The sequence below is a fragment of the Vulpes vulpes genome, chromosome 13, assembly GCF_048418805.1.
Source record: "Vulpes vulpes isolate BD-2025 chromosome 13, VulVul3, whole genome shotgun sequence".
Taxonomy (NCBI): Eukaryota; Metazoa; Chordata; class Mammalia; order Carnivora; family Canidae; genus Vulpes; species Vulpes vulpes.
The window spans coordinates 118545867-118572315 of record NC_132792.1 but is presented as its reverse complement, the minus strand read 5'-3'; the positions used below and the strand labels follow the sequence as shown (position 1 = coordinate 118572315).

At 53.2% G+C, this 26449-nt stretch overlaps 1 protein-coding gene across 29 annotated transcripts in view; it reads left to right on the top strand.

The window, feature by feature from the left end:
- Window positions 1-26449, top strand: part of ARHGEF2 (Rho/Rac guanine nucleotide exchange factor 2) — a 47419-nt gene that overhangs the window by 9468 nt on the left and 11502 nt on the right. For 10 of the 29 annotated variants that reach the window (XM_072733588.1, XM_072733590.1, XM_072733592.1 and 7 more), the window contains 11 exons: window positions 8493-8610; window positions 8834-8873; window positions 10218-10311; window positions 21381-21525; window positions 23568-23635; window positions 23932-23995; window positions 24570-24699; window positions 24927-25036; window positions 25142-25288; window positions 25822-26072; window positions 26226-26351. In XM_072733588.1, coding sequence (XP_072589689.1) covers window positions 8493-8610; window positions 8834-8873; window positions 10218-10311; window positions 21381-21525; window positions 23568-23635; window positions 23932-23995; window positions 24570-24699; window positions 24927-25036; window positions 25142-25288; window positions 25822-26072; window positions 26226-26351 — 1293 coding nt within the window. Of the gene's footprint in view, window positions 1-8492; window positions 8611-8833; window positions 8874-9752; window positions 9956-10217; window positions 10312-14377; window positions 14566-15909; window positions 16115-18796; window positions 19400-20747; window positions 21164-21380; window positions 21526-23567; window positions 23636-23931; window positions 23996-24569; window positions 24700-24926; window positions 25037-25141; window positions 25289-25821; window positions 26073-26225; window positions 26352-26449 lie in introns of those variants that run through there. The other 19 variants (XM_072733605.1, XM_072733600.1, XM_072733594.1 and 16 more) reach the window with 13 other exon arrangements.

Genomic DNA, 26449 nt, shown 5'->3' with positions numbered 1-26449 from the left:
CCTCTGGAGGCCCCCCTGGGCCTGCTCGATATTTTTAAAAACTCAGTTGCTTAACAGACTGAGCCACCTAGGCACCCCATTTATTCATATTCTTATTGGCCATGTACATATCTTCCTTTGTGAAATATCTGTTCAAGCCTTTGTTCACTTTTTAAAAAGATTTTCTTCTTTTTTCCCCAAAGATTTTATTTATTTATTCATGAGAGATATATAGAGAGAGGCAGAGACATAGGTAGAGGGAGAAGCAGGCTCCCTGCAGAGAGCCCAATGCAGTACAATCCAGGACCCCAGGATCATGACCCGAGCCAAAGGCAGATGTTCAACCACTGAGCCACCAAGGCGTCCTAAAAGATTTTATTTCTTTTTTTTTTTAAGGTTTTATTTATTTATTCATGACAGACACAGAGAGGGAGAGAGGCAGAGACACAGGCAGATGGAGAAGCAGGCTCCATGCAGGGAGCCCGACACGGGACTCAATTCCGGATCTCCAGGATCACACCCCAGAGCGAAGGCAGCGCTGGGCCACCGGGGCTGCCCCCAAAAGATTTTATTTCTAATTAAGCTCTGTACCCAATATGGGGCTCAAACCACTGCTGAGACCAAGAGTCTCAACACCTCTGACTAAGCTGGCCAGGCACCCCAAACTTTTGCCCACTTTTTAACAGCTTCTCTTTTTCTTATTGATTTGTAAGAGTTCTTTATTTTTTAAAAAAAGATTTATTTATTTATTTTAAAGATTTTATTTATTTATTCATGAGAGACACAAAGAGAGAGACAGTGAGATAGAAGGAGGAGAAACAGTCTCCATGCAAAGAGTCTGATACAGGACTTGATCCTGGGGCCCCAGGATTACTCCCTGAGACAAAGGCAGATACTCAACCACTGAGCCACCCAGGCGTCCCAGATTGATTGATTGATCGACTGATTTGAGAGAGTGTGAATGCATGTGCATGCACAAGCAGGGGGCAGGGTGGGGAGGAGAGGGATAGAGAGAGAGCAGCAGACTCCCTGCTGAGCTCGGTGCCCTGGGTGGGGTTGGATCCCACAACCTTCAGATCATGACCTGAGCTGAGATCAAGAGTTGGAGCCCTAATGGACTTTAACTGACTGAGGCTCCCAGGTGCCCCAAGAGGTCTTTATATATTCTGTATTTGTGTCCTTTGTCAGATATAAGTATTGTCAATATTTCCTCCAGTCTCTGACTTGCATTTTTACTTTAATAGTGTATTTTTTTTTTAATTTTTATTTATTTATGATAGTCACAGAGAGAGAGAGAGGCAGAGACACAGGCGGAGGGAGAAGCAGGCTCCATGCACCTGGAGCCTGATGTGGGATTCGATCCCGGGTCTCCAGGATCGCGCCCTGGGCCAAAGGCAGGCGCCAAACCGCTGCACCACCCAGGGATCCCTTTAATAGTGTATTTTAATAAGCCTAAGTTTTCATTTAGATAAAATCAATTTTATCACATTTTTTTGCCAATATATCAACTTATTTTTCCCCACCTGATCCCCAATTTATTAAATTTTTAATGGTTAGTGCTTTGGGTCCTTTTTAAGAAATCCTGTTTATCCCATATGTTGGCAAATCGAACTTAAATAAAAACAAATGTAAACAAAAATAATAAATAAATAAATAAATAAATAAATAATAAAAGACTAAAAAAAAAAAAAAAAAGAAATCCTGCTTATCCCAAGAATGTGAAGATTTTTCTCTAGTGTTTTCATCTAAAAGTTTTATAGACTTAGCTTTCACATTTAGCTGTATGATTTATCTAGATTCTTGAGTGTGGTAGAAATCAAGGTTTTGTGTTTTTCCCCCCTATATATAAAGATCCAGTTGCTTCATTAAAAAACCTTTCTTTCCCATCGAACTGCCATGGTGTCTTTGTTGAAATCAAGTGACTATAACTGTGTAAGTCTCTTACTGGGCCCTGATCTTTTTTCCATTATCTGACTATCCCTATGTCAGTATCACATTGTCTTAATTAATGCAGCTTTTATTGTTTTTTTTTTTTTTAATTTTTATTTATTTATGATAGTCACAGAGAGAGAGAGAGGCAGAGACATAGGCAGAGGGAGAAGCAGGCTCCATGCACCGGGAGCCTGATGTGGGATTCGATCCTGGGTCTCCAGGATCGCGCCCTGGGCCAAAGGCAAGCGCCAAACCACTGCGCCACCCAGGGATCCCAATGCAGCTTTTATTGTTAACCTTAAACATGTGGTAGTGTAAATCCTCCATTTTGTTATTTTCTTTTACGATCATATTATCTATTCCAGGTCTTATGCATCTCCATGTGAATTTTATTTTATATTTCTTTTAAAAAACTTTTTTTTTAAAAGACTTTATTTATTTATTCATAGACACAGAGAGAGAGGCAGAGACACAGGCAGAGGGAGAAGCAGGCTCCACGCAGGGAGCCCCACGTGGGACTCTATCCAGGGTCTCCAGGATCACACCCCAGGCTGCAGGCGGCGCCAAACCGCTGCGCCACCAGGGCTGCCCTAAAAAACTTTTTTTAAAAAACATATTATTATTTTTAAAATTTTATTTGTTCATGAGAGACACAGAGAGAGAGGCAGAGACACAGACTGAGGGAGAAACAGGCTCCATGCAGGAAGCCGGACGCAGGACTCGATCCTGAGACTCCAGGATCACACCCTGGACCGAAGGTGGCGCTAAACCGCTGAGCCACCTGGGCTGTCCTAAAAAACTTTTAAATATTTTATTTATTTTTGAGAGGGAGAGAGAGAGGGAGAGAGAGAGACAGAATGAGCACAAGCCAGGGGAAAGGCACAGAGAGAAGCAGACTCCCTCTGAGCAGGAAGTCTGATGTGGGACACAATCCCAAGACCCTGGGATCATAACCTGAGCCAAAGACAGTTGCTTAACTGACTGAGCCATCCAGGTGCCCCTCCTGTTGCATTTTTATTGAGATTATACTGAGTTCAAAGATTAATTTAGGACAAATTAACATTTTTTTAAAAAGATTTTATTTATTTGTTCATGAGAGAGACACAGAGAGAGGCAGAGACATAGGAGGAGGGAGAAGTAGGCTCCTTGCAGGGAGCTCGATGTGGGACTCCATCCAGGACCCTGGGATCAACTACCTGAGCCGAAGACAGATGCTCAACCACTGAGCCACCCAGGTGCCCCTGACATCTTTTTAATATTAAATCTTCTTACCCATGAAAAATAATATACGTCTCTATTTAGTTAGGTATTCTAAAGAAAACTATGTCTTTTATCAAAGCATGAGTTTTCTTCATACAGGTCTTGTCAATTTTTATTATATTTATTTCTAGGTAACTTACAGTTTTTGTTGCTATTATGAATGCTTTTTTTTTTTGCTTTCTTATTTTTAAAATACATTTCCAAACTTTTTTCATTTACAGAAATGGAATAAATTAGACCTTGTATAATTGTCTTATACTCACTTATCTTGCTAAGCCCTCTCTTGTTTTCTGTTACAAAAATTTATCTGTGATTTTTTTTCCTGAGTAGACAATTATGTCATCTTTAAATGTGCTTTGTTTCTTTTGTTCCAAGATTTATTCCTTTTCTTTCTTTTTCTTGCCCTCTCTGCTGGCCGGGATCCTACTGCAGTGTTGGGCAGAAATATGATTACGGGTATCCTTGTCTTTTTTTTTTTTTTTTAATGAAATAGCACCAGTGCAGTTTATTTTAATGCTTCTTTTCATGAGTATAGTATCCTTGTCTTTGACTTCAGAGGAAGTACATCTTATTGATATTGATTTTTAGCTGTACGTTTATAAAGGACACTTTTTTTTATCAGGTTAAGGAAGATTTCTTTGATTCCTAAGGCTTTCACTTTACAGTAAGTGGGTATTGAATTTTATTCTATGCTTTTCTGCTTTTACGGAGATGGTTATATGTTTTTCTCCTTTAATATATTACTGAGGTAAATTAACTGTAAGGACTTTTCTCATATGCTACCCTTTTATTTTTAAAATGAATCCAACTTTATCATGACAGATTATCTTTTTTTTATTTAAAGATTTTATTTATTTATTCATGAGATACACAGAGAGAGGGAGAGAGAGGCAGAGACACAGGCAGAGGGAGAAGCAGGCTCCATGCAGGGAGCCTGATGTGGGACTCGATCCTGGGTCTCCAGGATCATGCCCTGGGCCGAAGGCAGGTGCCAAACCGCTGAGCCACCCAGGGATCCCCCAGATTATCTTTTTTATACAGCGCATAACAAATCAACCCCAAACTTAATGGCTTAAAATGACTTTTTTCCCCCCTCTCACTATTCTGTGGGTGAATAATTTGGGTTGACCTCAGCTGAGTATTCTGCTTACTTCACCTGGACTCACATGGCTGCAGGTGGCTGGTGGCTTGCATATGGCTGGTGACCAAGGCTGGCCATATTCACATCTGCCATTTGTCAGGCTGAAAGTTGCGATACCTTGGATACCTTGGTTGTCATTCACATGGCCTCTCCAGAGGTTGGTTTAGACTTGTTCACATGGAAATAGCAGTGCAAGTGGACAAGAGTGCAAGCTTCAGGGTTTCTTTTCTTTTCTTTGTTCCCAGAGCTTATTTATTTTTAGAGAGAGAGAAAGAGAAAGAACAAGCAGGGAGAGGGGCAGAGGGAGAGGGAGAAACAGGCTCCCTGCTGAGAGGGGAGCTTGATGTGGAGCTGGATCCCAGGACCCTGAGATCACCACCTGAGCCAAATGCAGACGCCTAACTGACTGAGCCACCCAGGTGCCCCAACCTTTAAGGTTTCTTGAGGATAAGCTCAAAAATCATCTAAGCCCCTTCCACCACATTCTTTTTTTTTTTCTTACACCACATTCTATTCGTCTAGTAGAGTCACCGGCCAGCCCAGGTTCAAGGAGTGGATGGATACTTCCTTGGTGGAGGCAGCAGCAAATGCTTTGTAGACATTGAAAATCTACTTTGGTTTGCTAGTGATTTTTATACTTAAGTTAATAAGAGAAATTGTCCCCAAATCTTGGTCACACTGTCTGTGTGCAGTTTAAGAATAAGGTTATACTCACATTATAGGGAGAGTTAGAGAGTTTTCATTTCTATTCTTTGAAGAGTTTACATAAGATTTCTGTTCTCTAGTCCTTGAGATATCTGTGCCTTGCCTGTAAAATGTTTTTGGCCTGGTGAGGTTTTTTTTTGTTTGTTTTATTTTAAAGCTTTTATTTATTTATTCATGAGAGACACAGAGAGAGAGAGGCAGAAACATAAGCAGAGGGAGAAACAGGCTCCACACAGGGAGCCCGATGTGGGATTTGATCCCGGCACTCCAGGATTATGCCCTGAGCCGAAGACAGACTCACCCAACCACTGAGCCACCCAGGCGTCCTTGTTTTGTTTATAGAAAAGTTAACTACCGGGCTGCCTGGGTGGTTCAGCGGTTGAGCATCTGCCTTCAACTCAGGGCGCGATCCCAGGGTTCCGGAATCAAGTCCCACATCGGGCTCCCTGCATGGAGCCTGTTTCTCCCTCTGCCTATGTCTCTGCCTCTCTCTCTGTTTCTCTAATGAATGAATAAATAAATCAAATCTTTTAAAAAAAAGAAAAAGAAAAATTACCAATTCCATTTCTTTTAAAAATTTTTATTATTTTTATTATTTTTAAAATTTATTTGCTCATGAGAGACACATAGAGAAGGTAGAGACATAGGCAGAGGGAGAAGCAGACTCCTCACAGGGAGCCCGATGTGGGACTGGATCCCGAAATTCCGGGATCACACCTGTGCTGAAGGCAGACACTCAACCTCTGAGTCACCCAGGCGTCCCAATTCCATTTCTTTAGTAGGACCATTTAGGCTTTCTATTTCTTCTAGATTCAGTGTTGGTAAGTTATATAGATATAGATACACACATTTTTGTAAGGAATTTGTCTGTTTTGTTTGCTTTTTCAAAATTGCTATCATCAAGTTGTGGACAGTCTTCTGCCTTTCCAATCACTAGGTCTGCCTCACACTCTTCCTCAATTTGTGCCTTTCATCTGTCTGCCACTCTTACTGGAGTCATGTCTACAATAGTTTTATTGATCCTATTTTATGTTTACTACTTCCATTGATTTCTGCCTTTTTAATTTTTAAAAATTTTTAAAAGAATTTATTTATTTATTTATTTATTTATTTATTTATTTATTTATAAATATTTTATTTATTTATTCATGAGAGACGGAGAGAGAGGCAGAGACACAGGCAGAGGAAGAAGCAGGCTCTCTGCAGGAGCCTGATGTGGGACTTGATCCCCAACCCTGGGATCAGGCCCTGAGTCAAAGGCAGATGCTTAACCACTAAGCCACCCAGGCGTCCCAAGATTTTATTTATTTATTAATGAGAGACAGAGAGAGAGAGAGGCAGAGACACAGGCAGAGGGAGAAGCAGGCTCCATGCAGGGAGCCCGATGTGGGACTCGATCCCGGGACTCCAGGATCACTCCCCAGGCCAAAGGCAGGTGCTAAACCTCTGAGCCACCCAGGGATCCCCTAATTTAAAAAAATTTTTAAAGTAATCTCTCTGCCCAATATGGGGCTCAAACTCACCACCCCGAGATCATGAGTCACATCCTCCACCAACTCAGGTGCCCTGATTTCTGCTTTCATCCTTATTGTATCCTTCCTTCTGTTTTATTGGACATTGTTCTGTTGTTCTCTTTCTAATTTTTTAAAGTTGGCATAGTTCATTAATTTTTAGCTTTTAAAAATTTTCAATGTAAGCATTTTAATTTCTAAAGCTATAAATTACCCCAGAAATACCACTTCGGCCATGTCTCACAACTTTTGTTCTACAGTTCTATAGTATTTTCACTATTGTTGTTATAAAATAACTTTTTTTTTAAAAGATTTTAAATACTCTTTACACCCAACATGGGGCTTGAACTCATAGCCCTGAGGTCAAGAGTCACATGCTCCACTGATTGAGCCAGCCAGGTGCCCCATAAAATATCTTTTAATTTCTATTACAATTTCTTTGTCTAGTAAGTCTATTCAGAAGAGTTTTTTTTTTTTTTTTAGAGGTCTGATTCCTTTTTTTAAAAGATTTTATTTATCCATTTTTTCATGAGAGACATAGGGAGAGAGGCAGAGACATAGGCAGAGGGAGAAGCAGGCTCCTCACAGCCTGATGTGGGACTCAATCCCTGGACTGGGATTATGCCCTGAGCCAAAGGCAGATGCTCAACCGCTGAGCCACCCAGATGTCCCTACTTAGAAGAGTATTTTAATATTTCTAAATCTATAGAGATTTTTTTTAAAACAATACATTTTTAAAATATAACAAACAGGGATTCTCAGGTGCCTCAGTTGTTGTAGCATCTGTCTTGAGCTCAGGTCATGATCTCAGGGTCCTGGGATCTAGCTCCGTATTAGGCTCTCTATTCAGCGGGGAGTCTGCTTCTCTTTCTGTCTCTCCCCCTGCTTGTGGGCATGCTCTCTCTCTCCTCTCAAATAAATAAATAAAATATTTAAAAGAAAGAATAAAACATACAGAAAAGGAAATGAAACTTACATGTACAAAGTAATGAACAATTAGGAAGCAAATAGCTGTGTAACCATTCCAGGTTACATAAGAAAAACCAGAGCATCACCAAAACTTAGATGCCCTGTGTCCCTCCGCACTCATAATCCACTCATAACCTTCTCTCTCCTGGCAGGAATGACCACTTTCTTGACTTTTTTTTTTTAAGATTTTATTTTTAAGTAATCTGTACACCCAACATGGGGCTCAAACTCACAATCCCAGGATCAAGAATCACATGCTCCCCTGACTGAGCCAACTAGGCACCCCTAGTTTTGCGTATTTAAACTTTACATGAATGTAACCATAGAAGACATATATTTTTTATTTTTTGTGTCTTGATTCTTCCCCTCACTATTATGTTTGTGAGATTCATCCATATTGTCAGGTGAGCTGTGGTGTGTTCATTTTCATTGCTGATTAGTATTTTGGTGTATAAATATATCACAAGTTCGTTATCCAGTCCATTAGGAAGGGATTTCTGGCTTGTTTCCTGTGATCTCTCTGGTATGGATGATTTGAAATGTGTTAAAATATGCCTTATGGCCTGATATGTGACCAGTTTTTGTAACTCTTCATGTAGGCTTGAGAAAAATCTTTCTTTCCTAATGGTTGGTTGTGTGGCTCATGAATATTCCTGCTCCCTTTTGTCTTAAACCCAGACTGTCCAGTCTATCCTATCCTTTCTATTACCTGACTGGCTTCCATAGTTTGAGTTTGTCACGCCTGGAAACTCTTCACGGTTACATTTTTTCTAAGATATTTTCTGCATTGGGCTTGGACTGCAGCAGAGTGCTGAGAACTGGCAGAAATGACTTGCCAGTGATTCAGGTGGAATGTTAAGGATGTGGGTAGTGCAGAGGGCTGGAGACCTGAGGACTTGAAGACAGACCCCCTGCGGAAAAGTGGGAGCATGGAGAGTGGGAGCAGGAGAGGGATGAGGCCTGACTTTGTGTGAGGATTCTTGACATGATTCTAGGGTCGGAGTTGCTGTCATCCATCTGCTGACCCTTTGGACCACTCGGCCACTGGCATGCTTTCCAAGTCTGTATCCATGAGTGGCATCAATTGCCTCTTGGGCAGCTCTGATCCAGCTGGTGAGTAGGGGTGGGGGAGAGGCATCCCATCTGTCTCACCATTACCCCTCAGAGCCAGCTGCCTCCATGCCCCCACCCCCACCCCACCCAGCGCCAGCCCTCTGAGGCAGCACGGCCCCTGCAGCTTGGGACCCTGATCCAGGTGGAGGGGGTGGGGGAGGCAAGCCTGGATCACTTCGTCCAGCTGAAGCTGGACACCTCTTGTCTCCTTTTGTGTTGGCAGGGAATTTATACCAGTCCTCTGCCACTGACCTTAGCCAAAGGTGAGTTCGAGACCCAGAGCCCTTCAAAGGCCTAGCCAGAAGAGGGGCAATGGGACTGGACCACGGATGTCGTGATTCCCGGGGTCTCTGCTTTCTGAAATCTTGTTCCACTTAATGTTTTCCTTAGGTATTTATGTTGGTATGTATGTATTTAGAGCAGGTGTGCAAGCTGGTGGAGGGAGAGAGGGAGAGAAAATCTCAAACAGACTCCTTGCTGAGTGTGGAGTGCTCAATCTTGCAACCCCGAGATCATGAGCTGAGCCAAAATCAAGAGTGGGACTCACCACTGAGCCACCCAGGTGCCCCTCCCCTTAGCACTTCTGATCAAAGCCTCCAGATATCTTTCTCCCTGAGCAGCACAAGAATTCACCGCCTTCTCCCTCATTGGCCAGGGAAGGTTTAGAAGGTTCCCAGTAGCCCCAAAGGAAAAGTAGCATCCAGACCCCAGGTGGTCAGATGAGTAAGACAGTGGGAGTTGCTTGTTATTGTCAGTGCCAGAAAGGTGAGTGGGCAGATTGGCTGTTGGACGGTCTTACGGAGAGACAGGGACCAAGGACCCCATGGATCTGCTTTGGAGGTTCAGATAATTGACCAATGAGGAGTGGCCCTAAGGAAAGCTCCGGTGGCCGGGGTTTGTGTGGGGGGCAGGGGCTGTGGGCCTAGCTCAGGAATCATGGAGGAGTCTGGGAGATTTCTGTAGCCAGGAAAATAAGCACACAAAATCAGCACCTGTTTGTTTGGCTCCTGGCGCTGAAGCCTGGTGAGAGCGGCTGGGCCCCCGGACAGTGTGGCTGGATGCGCTTGCCATGGCCCTTTAAGATGCCAAGCTCTGATTTGTGGTCCTGAAAATCTCTAGCTGACACATCCTGCTGGCTCTGCGTTTGGGATTAGCTCATGGGATGGGGCTGATGAAATCCCAGGAAATCCACTCCTCATTGGCTTCAGGCCCAGAGGCCCTTTCCAAACAGCAGGGTCGTACACAGGGCTCTTGTGTTTTGAGGGGAACATGCCCTCCCCCGGAGAGCCCTTACCCCATATCTTTCACGGGAGAGCAGTGCAAGAAGAGATTGGGCCTGAGTTAGGTAGGAAGAGGGTGGTCTGTCTTTATCTGGGAGGAGCCTGGAGTTTCCCTCCCAGGTGAAGGGCCTGGACAACAGTGTCCTGTCCACATCTGTCCTGTCTGGGAGGTGAGGGTGGGCTGAGGGGTCTCTCTCCAGGCCGTCCTTGGACCTCCTTTCTCCCCTCCTGGGGCCGGCACCTTCACCAGCCATGGCTATGGGAGCATCATTTTTCTCTTCCCCGTCTCCGTCTCCACCTCTTCACCTCTTCTTTTTCTCTCTGCAGCTGTGGCCAATTGGAAGGAGGCTTGGGTACCTGGGTAGGCTCCCCACTGCAGCGTACCTTCAGCTTCTTCCTGAGCATGACCGGAAAGGCTAAGGTAGGAGTCGGTGGGGAAGTAGGAGGCCTGGCCCCCCTCCCCTCCCTGCTTCCCTTCCTCCTCACCCCACCGTCTGCTCCCCTCCCCAGCTTCCTGGGGAGACAGACACTCAAGGTAGTGGTTCAGTTTGAGGAGCCACCTGCCAGTTCTCCCAGTCTCTGTCCCACATCCCCGGAGTCACATTTCCTCAGCTCTCCCCATGCAGACGGCTGGAAGGAGGGGTTAGGGAAGGAGCCTCAGAAGCTAAGCTGTGGCCCAGCCCTCCCTCCCTCAAGGCCTCCAGTAGCTACAGAGGTGGGCAGCAGAGATCTTAAGCATTGGATAAAATCATGATAATAATTATAGCAATACCTTTTACTTCGCAGAGTATTAGGGTTTGCAAGGTGCTTTTACACTTCTAATTGTATGGGTGGATGTGGCAGCTGACGGAGTGAAATTAAACCACAGGCAGAATGGAAGGCCTGGAAAGTATGTGGTTATGGAAACACATGTACACCCTGTGTGTGGGGCCATGACCAGTTCGGACCCCAGGAAGGTGCAGGTATTCTGCTCTCTCCTCTATTACCAACCCCAGCTCCGTGAAACCAGGCGCTCTGCCTGCTGCTTGAATGCATTTCCACTTTCTTCATTTACTGGCAGAATGAGCCATCCCTTTTTCTTCTCACAGCCTCCCCAGGTATACAAGTACTTTCCAGCCTGGGGTGGCTTCTGAGCCCTGGGAGGAGTGCCAGAGAAAACATCCTCCTGTTCACCTTGGGGAGCATGGGATTCTCACCCAGAAAAGTTGTTGGGCTCCTCCTGCCGCCCCCCCCCCCCGCCCCCGTGCCAGGACTTGCTCCTCTGCCAGCCTCATAGCCAGGGCTCCTCTTTCTCTGGGTGCACCGAGAAGGCAGAGATGACACCCGCTTGCTAGCAGCTTCTCACCACGTGCTGCAGTGGGGAGCTTGAGGCATGGGACCAGGTGGTCTGAGAAGCAGAGGAACAACCAGAGAATCTTCAAGTTTGGGGTGGGTGAGGGCAGTGGGGCAGGGAGGCTTCTTCTCTCCCATGGTGGGGGCCAGGCTCTTTGGGAACAAGGCAAATGGGGAGACCTGGGGCCTAGGGCCAACCTGCCAGCTCAGCTCAGGGTAGGAGAGTGTGCTGGTGGAACCACCTCTCTTCCTGTGGTCAGGATGGGCAGGGGGAGTCGGTACTGCCCTGGGCCCTCAGGATCCTGCATCTGCCCAGGCTTGGCCCAAGTTTGGTGTGGGTTAAATAACTAGGTGGAGGGGAATGTGGGCTGTATGGAGCCCAGACAGGTGGCAGGAAAGAGCCAGAGCAGTCAAGACCTGGCCTACTGGCCCTTACTCACCAGGGTTTCTGGTCCAGTCCTCTTTCACCCTCCTGAATGTGTGTGGCTGCCTCTCTAATCCTCCTCTGCCCCTCCTCCCAGCCTAGGATAGCTCCTGAGCAGGTAAACATGGGGGTGGGGCTGGAGAGAAGTCCAGCAATGAGAGAGGAAGTGGCTCATTCCTTCCTATTTGACCAGAGTCATCATGGTGAACAAAACACTTCTCCAGAGGTCATCTCATTTCATTCTTATAACACCCCGGCAAAGATAAATACTTTATTTATTTATTTATTTATTTTTAAAGAGAAATATTTTAATCTCCATTTTGCAGACAAGATAACTTAGAGGTCCCACAGTTATTATGAGGCAGAGCTGTATTGCAGAGCCAGAGCGCTGACTCCATGCTTCTGCCTCTGTCTGGAAACTTCCCTAACCTGCTTTTCCCCCCTCTTCCCTGTTTCCACCATCTCCAGCTGGATGGCCACTGGAGTCAGCTATGCCTCAGTCAGCCTGTCCTGGAATATACAGGGTCCGGAGCGATAAAAAGAACCCACACACACTCGTGGGCTCTGTAGCACTTGGGCCCGGGGAATCCCTCTGACTCTGGCGGTCCATTTGGTGGCCTAGACTCTGACATGAAGCTCCTGCCTGGGACAGCCTCCCACCCATGAAGTGTGGGGAACACATGAGCTATTTTATTGTATTCATTTTAAAGATTTTATTTATTTTTGAGATTTTTATTTACTTATTTTAGAGGGAGAGAGAGAAAGCGCCCACTGGAGGAGGGACAAGGGGGGGGAGAGAAGGAGGGGAAGAAAGAATCTTGAGCAAACTCTGCCTTGAGCATGGAGCCCAATGCAAGACTCCAGGCAGGGCTTGATCCCACCACTCTGAGATCATGACCCCAGGTGAAACCAGGAGTTGGATGCTCCACGGACTAAGCCATGCAGGTGCCCCTTAGGATTTTATTTGTTAAGTATCTCTACACCCAGTGGGTCTTGAACTCACAGATCCTGAGATCAAGAGTCACATGCTCTGGTGGTGGCTACTTTCAGATTCTGGCAGAAATTAGAGTTGCCTTTCGTTCTGGGCCATCTAAAAAAAATAGTTTCTGAAAATCTGGGAAGTATCACTGGATAGAAGTGGGATGGGGTTGGGGGGATTAGGATGCAAGTGGTTTGATTTTGGAAGTGTTCCCGGGGATACAGAAGATGACTACTAAGTCAGGCAGCAGGCCTAGCTCAGTAAAAGCCCAGGTGTTTCCCAGGACAGACAGGTTTTCTACACTCATGCCTAAGCCCCTTCTTGGCCACTCATCTCCCAAGGGGAAGATGTGGGTGTAGGGTCAGGGGCCAGCTGGGATGCAAAGCCCCCTGGAGATGGGGGCAGAGGCAGAAAAAGGCTGGAATTTAGATCTGCTTCTTTCAGAGACCTTCTGAGTCTGGGACCTGAAAGCCCTGCCAAACTGTGAGATCCTGGTCCTGGCCACATGGCTGTGCCCCCGGGTGCCCAGACTGCAATATGTCCTTTTAAGATTCTACCCTTAGCCTGTGGCACTCTTCCACCACAGGCCTGGGAGAAAAGCTGAGATCCCAGCCACCCCTGGCCTATGGGTCCCCAGTGGGCGGAGCAGTGAGGCCAGGATTGTAGTTTCTGGTTGTCTGTTTTTAAATTTAGTACATTCTTCAGCCCTGCCTGCCCACTGGGGGAGATTAAGTCTGGGGTTCTGGGGAGCTCCTAGGGCTTTCCTGTAAGGTCGCCCCTGCAGGTAGGAGCCTGCAGGAACCAGCCTCCCTCCTGGCCCGTGGAAAGTCCTTTTTGCTATCTAGTTTCCATCCAGCCTAGAATGGGTCCGTCCCCTTTCCTTTTTTCTGGTCTTTGCTATACGCGGATCCTAAACAGTGGAAGCAGTGAAGAAGGTGATAAAGGAGTTGTGAGGCAGGAGGGAGACTGGAGCAGTGTGGGGGTGGTGCTGGGGGGTGAGGAGCCTAACCAGCTCAGCCAGTGGTGAGGCACTGAACCCAAAATAGTGGCTGAGGCTAAAATTGGCACCTACAAGAGTGCTGAGTTGGGCTGGGAACCTGCTGCCTGGCGCTGCTGCTGGGTTGTACCTCCTCTCCCTCCTTCAGGCAGGACCCTGCGAACATAGGATGCTCTGTTCCAAGGCTCTCCAGAGAAATGGACAGCCTGAGAGGCAGAAATGAACTGCAATTTGGATGGTTATGGGCAGGGAGGGGGGGGGTCCAGCATCAGGAAACTCAACACAGGTGGAGGTTGGCTCAGGCTGCGGCAAAAGGTCCTGAAAGAATGCCCCACTCCACCCTGCCTGTTGCAGGGAGACTGGCCAGCCCCCAACTGCTACCCCGCCTGAGCGGCAACGTTGGAGAGCGGGGTTAGACACAAGGAAGGACTTCCCCGGCCTCCCAGCCTCCGGAGGAGGGGGCGGGGCCGGGGCCGGGCCGGGGCGGGGCGGGGCGGGGGGCTGGCGGGAGAGCTCTCGGGCGAGCACCCTCGCCTCCACGCCCGGTAGAGACCAGCCTTTTGCTTCTCCTGGCTCTCCCCGCCCCCCCGCCCAGCCCCCAGCGGCGAGCGGGGCCTGGCGGCGCAGGCGGCGCAGGCGGCGGGGCTCCCTGCAGAGCGCGCGGGGCGGGGGCCGCGGGGCTCCCGAGCCGAGGTCGGCGGGGCGCGGGCGGGGCGCGCAGGACCGGCGGGCGGCGGCGGCGGCGGCGGCGGCGGGGCGAGCGCCCCCCCCCCCCCGCGCCCCGGCCCGCGGGCAGGCTCACGTTTGAGGAACTGCGCGGGGCGCGCGCGCGAGCCGCCTTCCTGTCCCGGGACCGCCCGCCGCCGCCGCCGCCCCGACCATGTCTCGGATCGAGTCGCTCACGCGCGCGCGGACCGAGCGGAGCCGGGAGCTGGCGAGCAAGGTGGGCTCCGGGCGGCGGGGCGGGGAGGGGTGGGAGTGGGGGTGCGGGGGGAGCGCCGGGGCGGGGGAGCGCCGGGGCCCGGGGCGGGGGGGCGCGCCGATCACGCCGCCTTGCCCCCCCGGCCCGGCCGCCCCGGAAGAAAGTTGCTCCGGGCAGGGGCCGGGCGGGCGGAGGGAGGTGCGCGTGTCCGGGGGTCACCCCTCGGCCCCGCGCCCCGCGGTCGCCGGCGTGGTCGGCCCCCTTTGTCCCCGCCATCCGGCGCAGGGCCCGGCAGGGCCGGGTTCCCGGTTCCCCCCCCCCGCCCCCCCTCCGAGACAAAAGTCAGCCCCTCCTCCCCCCGGAGATGGACTTTCCAGCTGTGATTCACTTCTCCCCTCGGGTGGGCGGGTGGCTGGGGTCGGGGCGGCTGAGGGACCGCGCACTTCCTCTCCGAGACTTCACCCGCGGGCGCTGGGAGCAGAGGTCTTTGTGTAGTCGGGACCCTTCCCTCCGCCCTTAGGGGCCCTGAGCACACCTGTTTCTGGGACTCGGGGTCTAGGTCCCCGTGACTGTCTGGCCCCCAGGCTTCCAAGAGCCCCTTGCTCTCCTGGCGTGAAACTCTTTGGCTGACCCCCGCAGCAAGCATTGTGCCCCCTTCCCTCCTCCTCCTTTTCCTCCTCCTCTCCTCTGCTCTATCTCTTCATCCTGGGACCCATTCACCTACCATTTCCAGAGTCTGGGGTATAATTACCTTTGGCTCTTACTCCATCCCAAGTATCCTTTATCCCTGTCTTTGTACCCAGGCCCTCTCTCAAAGGCCATGACCTCTGCACACCCCAGGCCCCAGGAAATGAGGTGTAGGTGAACAAGTTAGAGCTGGGAGCGTTGGTACCTGCCCCAGGGCACCTCCCAGCTGCCCTGGACACACACCCTGTACCCATTTTCAGGAGGGCCAGGACCCCACCAATGTCTGGTTTAATCTCTGGCTTCCCTCTGACTCTGGTGCCCTGCCCGGAGTCCCAGCCTGTGCTCATCACCACCACCGTTACACTGGGCAGGAGGGCAGTAACCTTTGGGAGCCCTGGAAGATGGTGGAAAGCCCTCCCCATACCTCCTAGCTCCTAGCCTGGCTACCTGTCTTGAGGCTAAGTTGGGAGAGATTCCATCCTGGAACTTTTCCTTCAGGGGCTGGGGTGAGAGCCTGCAACAGGAACGCAACTGGGGATTTGAGTGGGGCCTGAGACAGGAAGTGTGCTGGAACAGGAGGGGTAGCAGCTGGGCTCCTCTCAACCCTGCCTGGGCCAGGCCCCAGCCCTGAAAGTCTGTTTATTTTTCAACCGTTTGAGCTGAGACCCTGGAGTAGAGCCAGGGGGGGCGGAGAGGTTTTTAAAATCCACGGAAATTTGGTTCCACCCTGAAAAGGAAAGCCAGGAGGGAGCCGTGGGGGGCAGACCTGGAGATGGCTGGAGAGAGGGCCTCTGGAAGGGTGGATACTGGGTCCTTTTTCACTGGGAGAAGCCCGGAGGGGTGTGTGTGCAGATACCTGGGTCCTCAGGCCTTGGTCTTTTTGGTATGAGGTGACCGGAACTCTGGCAGCTTGGCTCTTTCTGTCCTGGGGCCGGCCTTGGTTTGGGGAATGGGGGGCTGGGGGTTGAGTGGGTGGATCTGAGGGCAAAGCGGCTGCTGGAGGAGGGTGGTTGACGGTTTGGGTTGGTCGGAAGGGGAGGGCCGCCTCCGGAAAGCTGTGGTTACAGAAGGGGGGAGTTGGTGCTTGGCCAACAAACCCTGGATCCCCTCTCCCCCCTCCCCCAGCACACCAGCTGTCTCCTTTCTTTTTATACTGTGGTGGGAAGTAGAGGGGGCCCTGTTGGAAATGAGATTATTTGAGGAAGATGGTCTCCCCTGCTACCTATTCGGAAGGATGGGTCAGACCAAGCAAGCCCTGAGCCCACACCCCTGCCCTGTTCCTTGTCTGACACCCATGAGCCTCCCTAGAGAAGGAGAAATTTCGGGGGAGCATGCCCCTTCTCCCAGTCCTCCCCAGGGCTGTGTGGCCCCCTCCCCAAGCCTCTGGTCTTGTCTTCTCTTTCTCTCCACTGCTCATCCTCTCTGCTCTGCTTCCCACCTTCCCAGACCCAAACCCCACAGGCCTCTTTCCCTCTGGCTCCCTGTTCTCCCCCTCCTCCCCTAAATCCTAACCTTTACAAATCTCTCAGAACAAAGGGTCCTTTCCTGTCTAGGAGTGAGCAGGGGCCTCCAGGAAGGCTCTGGAGGCTGGGGTCCCCTTGGAGTCTGCAGGACCCCAGCATTGGAGTATGTGGGGCAGGTGGAGTGGGAGAGAGGGAGAGGCGATTTCTTTGTTCTGAGTAAGGAGAGGTGGCTGGCTTTGTGTGCAGGATGGACTGGGAGCGGAGGGGTGGGTGAGCAGGGAGGGGCTGGCAGGGTTGGCAGTTTTACAAGGAAGTTTTGCAGGAATTGGGGGTCCCTAGGAGGGACCCTAGGAGGTTGAGGCTTTTAGGGGTACAGAAAGAGATTCTGGGGGTCATGAAGGTTCGAGACCGAGCTGGCAGGAGGGGGTCAAGTCACCAGTGCTGTAGAAGGCTGTTTTTGTCTGGGGAAAGGCCGACTGAGTTCAGTGAAGGATTGAGAGAGAGGGCCTGGGCTTGGTCCTAGCTTCCCTGGAACTGGCCTTGGATCCAGCAGGGGACAGATCTGAGTGTGTGACTCCCGTTGTGTACATGTGACCCGTGTGCTGGGTATGTGTGTCCCACTGTCCCACGTGCTCCGGGTTACTGTTTTGAGTGGTGGTCACCAGATTAGGGGGCTCGTGCTTTCTGGAACTAGTTCCATTTTTAGCTTCCGCCTCTGGTGTGAGGGCCCTGAGTGAGCAGATTGGTCAGGATTCCTGGAGCTGGGGAGAGAAATGGCCAAGAGGAGCTGGCTGGACCCTTCTGGATTTGTTTGTGTCTCCTGAGGGGGGGGTGCTGGCAGCAGCTGCCCCCTCCCAAGTCCGCCGGCCTGCCCTGTGCCAGGAGGGCAGGGAGTCCTGGCACAGCTATTGTTCCCCTGCACAAATGCCCGTCTGTTTTGCCTCACTCCCCTCCCTCTGCTGTCTCTCTCCTGACCTGACAGGTGTGGCCGGGCAGGGGGCAGGCCAGGGTCCAGGATGCCTGCATCTCAGGGTCCCCGGCCTGATTTTATTCCCTGTGGCCCTCAACGCGCCTCTTCCTTGCCAGCGTGTCCACCCCCATTGTCCAGTGCTCATCCTCACTCATCAAGTGAACATTTATTAAGTGCCTTTGTGTGTGCCGTGATGGCTTTTTGTGTTATGTTTCTGGCTTTGGTACTAGTGTTTCTGTTTGGCTACCTTCTTCTCTGCCTGCTCCCTTCATCTAGTCCCTGGAAGCTGAGGGAGCGGAGCCTGGCGGAGGCCATCCCGAGCCCTCATCTCAGTCCTGTGACCAGGGACCCACTGTTTCCTCAGTTCCCAGCCCAAAGCTCATCCCCCTGACTCAGTGCACTTCACAGCCTATGCCTCCTGAGCCGCAGGTGACTTGACTCCCAGTGGAACCCCCGGGGCCCTGTGCTCACCATACAGAGGCCTCACCATCTTGGGAAGGGGCCGCTGCCAGTCGCAGCTGGAGCAGAGGGGATTCTGAACACCCTGTGACCTCCCCGGAAGTCTGAGTATGGACCTACCCGGTGGAGGGGCAGGCGCAGCTGAGCGCTTGGGCCTTGCTGGGAGAGGCGCTGCCCTCCTGGGTGGGTGCTGCCATCTCCTGCTACCTGTCGGGAGCCCAGGGAGTTGAGCTATGGGATCGCCTCCCTCACCTATGTCACCGTGGGAGGCAAAGTGCCGAGACGAGATGGGGGAAGACGGCCTCTGCCCTGGAGCTTTAGAGAGGCCAGCTGCAGTGCCCCTGACCTTGACCAATCTGAAATTTTTTTCCTCAAAGTGACCAAGAAATAGAAGGTCAATGGAGGAAAGGCTGGGCCTGGCCCTTTCTGGCCTCCCGAGGAAACCCTGCAGGGTCTAAGTTCAAAGGAAGCAGAGGAGGAATGGGATGGAGAGATGGAGGACTTGGACCAAGCAGGGCGAGGGTGCTGCCGGGACCTGTGTGTCTATGTCCATGTATCCGTGTCTGTCATCCCTCTGCCCACTCGGCTCCCATCCTAAGGAGCGCACGCCACCTACCTGCCTGTACGTAGGCCACTGAGCCAGGTGCCTTTGTGCGCCTTTCCTCACGCAGCCAGAGAGGCTTCCCTGAGGCTGTGTGAGCAGAAGTGACTGGACGCTGGCTGGTGGAGGGCCGGCCCTGGCAGGAAGGGCTTCTGAATGTAGGGGGTAGCCAGCATGGATGGATATAGTGGCCTGTGTCTCTGCATGGTACTTGGGGCATGGAGGTGAAGGGCTGTCCTGCTGGTAGGCAGGTCAATGGGAGACCAGTGTGACCATCTTAAGGATACCTGGGGGAAGTAGGACAGAACCGAGCAAAGCCCAGTCCCCGCGTCTTGGAGCAGCCCCTGCCCCACCCCCAGTGACCAGGCTGCATCCTTCCATCCTCCTGGCCGAGCCCTGGGGCGGGCACACACTGCGCCCGGGACAATAGCGCTAGGCAGTGCCAGGGCCGTTGCTGCTGGGCAGGGCCTGAGGTGGGATGTGCTGCTGTGGCTGCTGCCCGCTGCTGGCTCACCTCCAGACGGGGTCCCTCAGAGAGAGGGTGAGTGAAGGGAGCAGAGGAAGCCGGCCTGGAGCACTGGGGTCATCCGTGGGGCACTGGTGCCAGGGAGGGAAGGGCCTGAGACACTGTGCTCTGGCTGCCCAGTCCCCTCACTCCTCCCACCTCTTTCCCAGGTGAGTCTCCAGGAAGGCAGAGGGCAGAGGGACTAGGAGGAGCCGTCCCTCCTCAGGCATTCATCCTGATCCGACATGGTCTTTTTTATGTGATTTTTCTGTTTGCTGGCTCACTGCTTTCAATTCAAGCGTAGTGAGTACTCAAACTTATTTGTGTCCCAGAGGAGGCCAGGAGTACAGGAGAGGAGGGAGGGTGTATAGCATGAGGAGAGACCTTGGGACTTGGTCTTTGAGGCCTTCCCTCATTCAGGGGAGGATTTGATCTTCTGAAGAGCTGTGATTTGGAGCAAGACAGATGGAATTTAGAGCAGAGGGAGAATTTTCTAGTGGTCTTATAGGTAGGTACCAGAGCAGAACGGAGACCAGAATACTGGAGGCTCAGGTTGGAAGGCTAGGCTTCCCTAACAAGGCCTGGGGTATGGGGGCAGGAGGGGGGAAGGTCAGGAGGGAGAAGCCAAGGGCAGTGGGGAAGCCGTGGGGTGGGGGTGGCGGGGAGACCTGGAAATAGGAAGAGGAGGAGACGGGAGAAGTAGGGGAGGTGGGGAAGGACCCGAAGAGCTCCAGGCTCTGCACACAAAGCTGGTGCTTCTGCAGGGAGCCAGGGGACAGAGGACCCTGGCCTGGAGGCCTCAGGGTACCATGGCCCAGCGCCCTCTGGCCCCCACACTGTTGACTCAGCTCCTGCACACTTCCTTTTTCTGCCCCAGCAGAGCGCCTGCCCAGCACCAGCCCAGTGTGGTTCCCCTCAGCCTCTCAGCTGCTGGTGTGTGGGAGCCAAGTCAGGCTCAGGCCAAGGGCTGTCCCCTGGCTCTCCATTCTGTGTCTCAGGGCCCCAGCCAGTCAGTGTCCCCCACCTTGGGCACCTGCCCTTGGCCTCAGCAGTGTGGAATTTGCTCTCTTCCTGAGGAGCTCAGAAGTCGAGGAGAGGGGAGTGGTTTCGCCAGCCCTGTCCTGTTTGCCACCCTCTCAGAGGGATATTGGGGGTCTGAGGTGACCACCTAGGAAGGTCCTGCAATAGGAGGGAAGGAAGGCATCGCACACCTTCTCAGGCTCTTGGGGAAGCTCAGGGATTTGAGGGCCAGAGAGTACTGGGAGAATGTGGCTTTACCTGCAGTGACTGGTGCAGCAGGGATGAGAGCCACCAGCCTTTGAGGTTCTGGGGACCATATGCTGTGCCCCATCTTGCTAGAGCCCAGAGAATGGCGTTGCAGCCAGAGGATAGAGGGTAGATGCCAGAAAGGACTCAAGATGGGAGATGGGGGAGCAGGGAGAGTGGGGGGAGCAAGAGCTCTCCCAGGTTTCAGAGGGGAGCATAAGGAATAAAAGTCAGACTTCCTGCCGGAAGCAAGGAGACTGCTGAGTTTCCTTCCTCAAAGAGGCCAAAGCCAGGCTCCAGCCTCTCACAGAGGCCCTGGCTTTTGGGATCTGACCTCTGGGTTGGGGGTGGCGATGGAGGCATTCTGGCCTCCAGCCAATCTACTAAGGGCCCTCCTGCCCCCCACCATGACGGCGGAGCCTGGGCTCCAATGCTGGTTGTCATGGTTATAAGAGCAGCTAACTCCCATAGATTTGAAAGCGCTGGTGAGCTGGCACCCTCTGCTTCGCCTGCTCTCCCCTCCTCTCTGCGCATCTTCCCCCAGCTCAGAGGAGAGCGTACAGCAGCCCGGGGGCGAGCAGAGCAGGGCTGGGAAGTGCAGGGAGGACGCGAGGGCCAGAGCCGGGGAGATGAGTGGCCACAGGAGGCAGCCTAGCCGCAGGGGTCAGGTAGGTGAGGGCCAGCCAGGCCCTTGGGGCTGGCCCTGGGCACCCTTGGACAGCTGCCTGTGACACCCTGCAGCAGGCCCTTCTCTGGGAAGTGCTGTCCTTACGGCAACCCCAGTCAGGCATCGCTACCTGGCCTCTGCCCTCCACCTGTCTCTGGGGCACCGCTGGGCACCTGTCATCTTGAGCCTCACTTCTTGTCTCTCACCCCTTCTTTTAGAATCGGGAAAAGGAGAAGATGAAGGAAGCCAAGGACGCCCGCTACACCAACGGGCACCTCTTCACCACCATCTCCGTCTCGGGCATGACCATGTGCTATGCCTGTAACAAGAGCATCACAGCCAAGGAAGCCCTCATCTGCCCAAGTAAGTTGTTGGGATCCTGACTGTCATTCTGACTCGGTGCCCACTGACCCTAACCTTGCCATCTGTCCTTTCTGCCCTGGATTCCCTGGGCCATTCTCTTGGAGCCCTGGTAGGGCCAGATGCTTGATCCCTTGTGCCTCTTGCCTCCGAGGGGCGGGGGGTGGGGGTGGGTTGGACTGGGGCTCAAGCTGGGCTCTCTGGGAGCCAGGGGGGAGGTGCTGGGGTGGCTCCCCTTGCAGCTGTCGTCCACTGGGTGTCCCCTGGCTTACTGAGCAGCTGCTGAGGGTTCCGGGAACTGCTTAAAGAAGGATCAGGAATGTCCTGGGGAGGAAGGGATGTCAAGCCAGCCTTGCACCTGCTTCTGCCTGTCTTCCTGGGCAGAACTGGACGGTCAGGATTTCAGGGACCCCTTGCCCCTCCCTTTCTATCAACTGGGGGGGAGCCTGAAATATCTTAGTCTCTGCAGTTTGAAGTAGAGGACGGGATGAGGACCATCTGTCTCAAATTTCTGGTGTGACCAACAGACAGGAAGAAAGAGGGAAAATACCAGGAATGTGTTCTGTTGGGGGAGAGGGGTCAGAGCTCCCGACTTCAGCACGTCCGTATTTAGGAAGTCAGAACGGGGCATTCTTCCCTGGGATGCCCACGTGCCGGTGCAGAAGGCCCCTGCGGCCCCAGGTTGTAGCCGAGCTGCCTCTGGCCCTGCTGCTGATGGTAGGACCAGGGCCCTAGCCTCTCATTCCCTATGGAAAAACCAGCAAGGTCTTCCTACTTCCTCACTAGCCACATTAGACTGGGGAAATGAGGAGGGAAGCCTGGTCTAGATCCCTCCAGACCTGACAGAGTTCCCTATCGGGAAGCTTGTTGCCAGGGGAACCAGGGAGGCAGGCAGCAAGCGCTATTTTGAGAGCAGGTGGAAAGCGGAGGTTTGATCCAGAGACACTGGGTGCCGGGGGTAGAAGAAGGGAGCTCTAGGGGAGTGGGGGAGCCCCAGCCACCTCCGGTCCTCCCTTCCACCCCACCCTGCTCGCCTTGTATTTGTGGAAGTGAGCCTGATGCTGGGTATTGTCTGAAGAAGGTGGCAGAGTTTCCTGTGTTGTTGGACGTGGCGGAGGAAGCAGGAGAGGGCAGAGGGCTGAGGCATGTTGGGGACAGAGACAGCCAGTGGTCCTGCTGCCAAGGCCTGACCGCTCCTCTCTTCCCTTGTCCCCCTGTGGCAGGGTGGGTAATGGGGCAGGAGCCAGTGGAGTGTGGGGAACTGCAGGCTTGCCCCAGGTGGGGAACGGGCCCCGGGCCTGGAAGGGGAAGATAGGAGTCAGAGGGGAGCAGTGGGGAAGGCTGGTGAGCATTGGAGACAGATGGGGCAGGGCCTGTCCCTGCTCCAGCAGTGGGTCCACCAGTCTTTGAATGCTTGGGCCTGGCCACAGTTCGTGGGTGCATGTGTGGTGCACAGCAGGAGTGTGGCCTCTGGGTCCAGGCATACCTGGGTTTCAAGCCCAGCTGTGCTGCCGGCTGCCTGGCCTCTGGCAGGTGATTTGACCTCTTGGGGTGGTGGGCTCTTCATCTGCAAAATGAGGAAAATTGAATCTGCTCCAAAGGGTCGTTGGGATCAAGTAACTGTGGAGCACATGCTATGTGCTCCGGGGATGTTAACCGCCCCCTGCCCCTGGCCCCCATCCCAGCTGCTCTATGCCACCTCCTGTCCCGTGGGCGTCCTCTTCCATCTGTCACTCTCAGCCACCCCTGTGCTCCTTGAGCTCATCTCTGGCAGCCAGCAATTCCTTTGGCCCACCCCTCAGGTCACCTCTGAGTCAGCATTGCTTCCTTGTGGTCGCCACCTCTATCCCCTCACCTGATTTCCTGCTGGAAGGAAGGGGACAGAGGTGGCGAGGGGAGGGATGGGTCTGGTCATGGCTATGAGGTCTGGGAAGAGGTGCCTCAGCGGCTGCGTGGCCAGGGGGAGACGGGTGCCTGCTTGTGGGTGTGTGTCCCCTCCTGTACCACCCGGCCCCCCCTTCACCCTCTCTACCCCACCCTCCCAGCCTGCAATGTGACTATCCACAACCGCTGTAAAGACACGCTCGCCAACTGTACCAAGGTCAAGCAGAAGGTGAGATGGCAGGGCGGGCAGTGGGCTGGGGAGAGGGTAGTGAGTGTGCCCTTCCCATTCACTCCTCACTCTGTGTTCCTCACTGTGGGGCAGCCCACACCCTGCACCCCAGGCCCCATGCGGCCAGCCCGCTGCTCTGGACACCTGACCCCTAGCGTGGGGCTCAGCCACCCTCATGCCCGTGACCGCTGTGCTGGCTTCCTCCCGAGGGGCTAGCTGCCCAGCTCCTGCCCAAGCCTGTGGAGGCAACCCCTGGTGACAGCTGTCCTTGGTGTCTCTCTTGCTCTGTCTCACAGCAACAGAAGGCTGCTCTGCTGAAGAACAGCACTGCTTTGCAGTCTGTTTCCCTTCGCAGTAAGAGTGAGTAGTGGGGGCACGCAGAAGACCCCGTGCAGGATCCCCCCTCTCCCCGGGACCCTCAATGGGACCCCAGGCCCCTTAGCCTGTGGGCTCTCCTGCCCCTTGAGGTTCATTTCCTGCATGGTGCTTTCCCCACCCCCCATTGGAAGTGGATGGTGAGCCATAAGAGGTGTCCAGGCTCCTGGTCTTAGGGGCAGGACAGAAATCTAACGGGGGTGAGGCTTGGCTGGTGGTTTGAGCATTTCCACTGCACTTGGAAGCATTGCAGGCAGCTGTCAAGTGCCATTCAGACAGCTTTGGTGTCACAGTAAGAGCGGAGTCTGAGTCCCTGGACCAGTCTCTTAACCTTCCTGAGCCTTGGTTTGCTCACAGGCTTGTTTCGGGGAAGAGAGGAGATAAGACAAACGTTAGAAGTAGTGCCCAAGGGAGGAGGCACTGCCGTGACCTTTCCTTGACCCTTGGCTGGGTGGAGGATGGGGTGGGAGAGGAGGCCACATTCCTAGTCTGGAGCCTGGGAGGCCTGGAGTCTGGGAAGCAGCAACTTTGACGCTTGCCTGCTGGCTACCCCCTGCAGCCACCCCCCGGGAGCGGCCAAGCTCTGCCATCTACCCCTCTGACAGCTTCCGGCAGTCCCTGCTCGGCTCCCGCCGTGGCCGCTCCTCCTTGTCATTAGCCAAGAGTGTCTCCACCACCAACATTGCCGGGTGAGCCTCTGCTTGGGGAAGGGAACAGCAGGTGGGTGAGAGCGGCAGTGGGGACCAGGAGGCCTGAGGGCTTCTTCCCAACCCTGAACTCAGAACCAGAGACAGGGAGGGAGGACTCGGGCTGCGCGCCCCTCAGACCCCAGCCCTGGTTCCCCGTCTGGCAGAGCGGGGGTGGGGTGGGGGGGTCTCTCACCCGAGTCAGGGTGACGCAGGCCCTCTTCCCTCAGCCACTTCAGTGACGAGTCACCCCTGGGGCTGCGCCGAATCCTGTCCCAGTCCACAGATTCCCTCAACATGCGGAACCGAGCCCTATCCGTGGAGTCCCTCATTGACGAAGGTTACTGCCGGCCTGGGGGCGGGTGGGGGCAGTGTGGGAGGGGCCCGAGGGGCCAGGAACCCCATGGGGAGAGTTGAGCTCAGTGTCTGGCCCACTGGCGTCCAGGTGCAGAAGTGATCTACAGTGAGCTCATGAGTGACTTTGAGACAGATGAGAGGGACTTTGCAGCCGACTCATGGAGCTTGGCAGTAGACAGCAGCTTCCTGCAGCAGCAGAAGAAAGAGGTGATGAAGCAGCAGGATGTCATTTACGGTGAGCCAAGAAGACCGCCCAGGCCTGTTGTCTGTAGCCTTTCTTCTGCCAGCCCGCACCCCCCAGACCATTAACCCATGGGCCCTGTTAGTCTGTGGGCCCCCCTGACCATCTTAGCCCAAAGGCCCCCTGACCCCATTAGTCCATGGGCCCCCCCCCACCCTTCCCCCAGCCCACAAGTAGCTATAAGGCCCCTGCCTTTTGGGGTTCTGGGTCTCCAGGCCCCATTTTTACACCCCTTCCTTCAAGTGGGTTCTCTGCCTTTGCTGCTGGCCTGTACCATGCCTGGCACCACACTGGGGCCTGTGGGAGTCTGGACATGTGGGAACATGTGGTTCTTCCCCCTAAACGACTCACAGCTTGATGTAGCAGAGCATAAAGACAGAAAACGATTAGAAAAAATTTTTAAGATCATAACAATGCAGAATGTCAACCTGGAAGCGACTTTAGAAATCCCACTGAGCCCTGAGGGCCCAGCCGAGTCAGTTGTGGCCAAGACAGGATGAGGTCCACATGAACTGTTGTGCCCACAGAGCTCATCCAGACAGAGCTGCACCATGTGCGGACGCTGAAGATCATGACCCGCCTCTTCCGCACGGGGATGCTAGAGGAGCTGCAGCTGGAGCCCGGAGTGGTCCAGGGTCTGTTCCCCTGCGTGGATGAGCTCAGTGACATCCACACACGCTTCCTCAGCCAGCTCCTAGAACGCCGACGCCAAGCCCTGTGCCCTGGAAGCACCCGGAACTTCGTCATCCATCGCCTGGCAGACCTGCTCATCAGCCAGGTGGGGCAGAGGTGTGATCAGAGTGGGTGCTGTCACCTGCAGAGTCTGGGGGGCACAGCCACGAGAGCTGGAGGGCGGAGGACAGAGGGCATCCAGGGGATAGGCCGTGGCTTTGAGGAACATGCTGACTGAGGCTGGCTCCCCGACGTGTAGTTCTCAGGTCCCAGCGCGGAGCGGATGCGTAAGGCCTACTCAGAGTTCTGCAGCCGCCACACTAAGGCCTTAAAGCTTTACAAGGAGCTGTATGCCCGGGACAAAAGGTTCCAGCAGTTCATCCGGGTGAGCACACCTCTCCAGGACTCACGCACAGAGCCTCCTCTGGCGGCCTGTGCCCGGCCTCCCCTTTCCTGGGGGGCATCAAGTGCTGCGGCCACATG